Genomic DNA, 2,500 nt, shown 5'->3' with positions numbered 1-2,500 from the left:
CTGTCGGGACGCATCAGGATATGGTGGAAGGATGTAACGGTGCTCGTGCGCACACCCATCCTCAGGAGGATCACCATCGGGCTCTTTGGCTGTTGGTTCTGCACGGGATTAACCTACTGGGGGATGAGCCTCTCCGGCACAACGTACAGGTGGGCTTCCTTCCGTCCCCGTGATTTTAGTTTGTTTCTCATATTGATGCATGACACAGGTGTGATCATGCTGTCCTGCGGATAAATATTTAGACGTGATTGAGCTTATTATGTGATCATTCCCATAACTACACACATGTACACATAGACACCTATGGGTCCACATACTGTACAAACACTTACATAGCATCTCATAGCAAAATAATTTCAAAGGCTTTCCCCACTTTCTTAACAGCAAGGACCCTTTCCTGTACGTGGTCCTCAGCTCCCTCGTCGAAGTCCCGGGCTACAGTGGCCTCACCCCTGTGGTAGGACGCTTCGGCCGCCGTTCTGTCCTCTCCTTCAACTTCGCCGTCTGTGCCGTCGCCATCCTCACCATCCTCGCCACGCCAAAAAGTAAAGAGACTGATTGGTGGTGAATTGTCGGGACAAATGTGACAGTGAATTGATAATGTCCGATGAATGGAGGGGAGGAATGTGTCCATCATTCGCTCTTGAAATATCGACCCTTTCGTGTTAGTATCAGTGTGTCCATTGTCTTTAGATTAGGTGACTGAGCTCGAAGCTGGAACAACTGTAATGACAATGATTATGTGGCTGATAGTACACGCATTGAATGGAAGATGAAAGGCCGGAGTAAGGGAGGGACAAAGAGAAACAGAGGGAAGGGGAGGAGGGAAGGGAAAAAAGGAAGGTAGAGGGGAGGGAAAGAAGAGGAATAACATAAAACAAAGAAAAAAAAACAGAGAGAGAGAAAAAGGCATTCTCAAACGTAAATCAAAATTTCTTTCCACCGTTTCTCTCCAGGCTACACATGGATGATCTTCTCCCTGGCTCTGGTGGGAAAGCTCTTCATCACGGCGAGCTACGGCCTGATGTACCTCGTGTCCTCCGAGCTCTTCCCGACCTGCGTGCGCTCGAGGGGCCTCAATATGTCCTCGATGATGGCTCGCCTTGGCTCCATCGTCTCCCCGTTCATCATTGATGTGTTGGTGAGCGACGCGGGGGTTTTGGAAAGTCTGTGAGGGTGCTGTGGTTGACGGGGGTTGAGTGTCTGATCTGCTGATACGATCGAGTGGTTGAATATGGATGTCATAAGGGAGAGAGTGAGAGAGAGGGGGGGAGAGAGAGAGGGAGAGGGAGAGAGAGAGAGAAAGAGAAAGAGAAAGAGAGAGAGAGAAAGATAAAGAGAAAGAGAAAGAGAAAGAGAGAGAGAGAAAGAGAGAAAGAGAGAGAGAGAGAGAGAGAGAGAGAGAGAGAGAGAGAGAAAGAGAAAGAGAGAGAGAGAGACATAGACAGAGAGGGAGAGAGACTACATTATTTTCATTTTTTCCAGGCAACATCTTACTGGTGGTCACCATCGGTGATGTTCGGTGCTTGTGCGGCCATGGGCAGCGGCTTCGCCCTGCTGCTACCCGAGTCGAACCACAAGCCACTCGCGGACACCGTTGAGCAGTTGGACTTCATCTATGGAGACAACGCCAAGTCCTCCTCAAGGAGTAGCATCGAGTCAGATGACCTCAGCTCCTCGTTGAGAAAGGATCAAGACGAGAAGGAAGAAATGTGTTCAGGCTCGTCCGTCTGAGGGGGAGAAGGGGACTTTCCTTGCCTGTTCGGCTTACCAAGAGGCTTTCATATTAGTTTATTGTGATCGGCGACGCACAATGGCCAGCTGAGCGGTTTCCGCCCGTTCTCCTTTTGGTTGTTGACCTGCGTGCGACTCATCCTGACCTGTACATTAGCCAAGAACAGGATATCTGAAAGAAAGAAGATATAGGATTAACGAATTGCTTGGAAAAAGGATGGATGATTTCACTGAGGTCATCCGCATACAACATGCATTTCATTGCTCTTCAGTGACCATCGATGTGTGACGAATTGTATCAATTGCAAACGCACGATGACTGAAGGTGTTTTAGTGTCAAATCATTGATGTATTTCTCCTCTGCCAATTTCGCTTAGCATGAGGCAAGGACTACTCTGCAGTACGAGATCTTTTCCATTTACTTTTTTTTTTTATATTACCAGCTGATAAGATGCAATGTGCAATTTGCAACGTCAGTATGATATCCCGGCAGGTGGATAAAAAAATGTCCCATGATCTTGTAATTGTGGCAGTAGCAGAGTGACAAATCAGTGATGGACGTGAACGGTCTATTTTAATTAAGGACGAATTTACATATGCAGTGAGAAGTCTGAACTAGTATAGTGTTAGTGATTAGTTGTGGAATCAACTGAGAAGAACGAATGTTCAGCGTGTGCGGTTGTGGTCGCAAGATTTTCCGAAGCCAAAGCATTCATATCGTTTTCATCACCGCCGCCTTAATGATCTTCATAAAATTCATTTCATA

General features: G+C 47.2%; 1 protein-coding gene across 1 annotated transcript in view; it reads left to right on the top strand.

The window, feature by feature from the left end:
• Positions 1-2,500, top strand: part of LOC122247786 (organic cation transporter protein) — a 30,823-nt gene that overhangs the window by 27,739 nt on the left and 584 nt on the right. Inside the window, exons 9-12 of the mRNA XM_043007383.2 lie at positions 1-149; positions 385-545; positions 957-1,141; positions 1,486-2,500. The exon at positions 1-149 is cut by the window's left edge and continues 48 nt beyond it; the exon at positions 1,486-2,500 is cut by the window's right edge and continues 584 nt beyond it. Coding sequence (XP_042863317.2) covers positions 1-149; positions 385-545; positions 957-1,141; positions 1,486-1,734 — 744 coding nt within the window. The 3' untranslated portion in view covers positions 1,735-2,500. The remainder of the gene's footprint in view (positions 150-384; positions 546-956; positions 1,142-1,485) is intronic.

Source organism: Penaeus japonicus, unplaced genomic scaffold, assembly GCF_977035675.1.
Source record: "Penaeus japonicus unplaced genomic scaffold, GWHDUDI00000001_assembly GWHDUDI00000007, whole genome shotgun sequence".
NCBI lineage: Eukaryota > Metazoa > Arthropoda > Malacostraca > Decapoda > Penaeidae > Penaeus > Penaeus japonicus.
The sequence above is the reverse complement of the archived record's forward strand: the minus strand, read 5'-3'. Positions and strand labels throughout refer to the sequence as shown.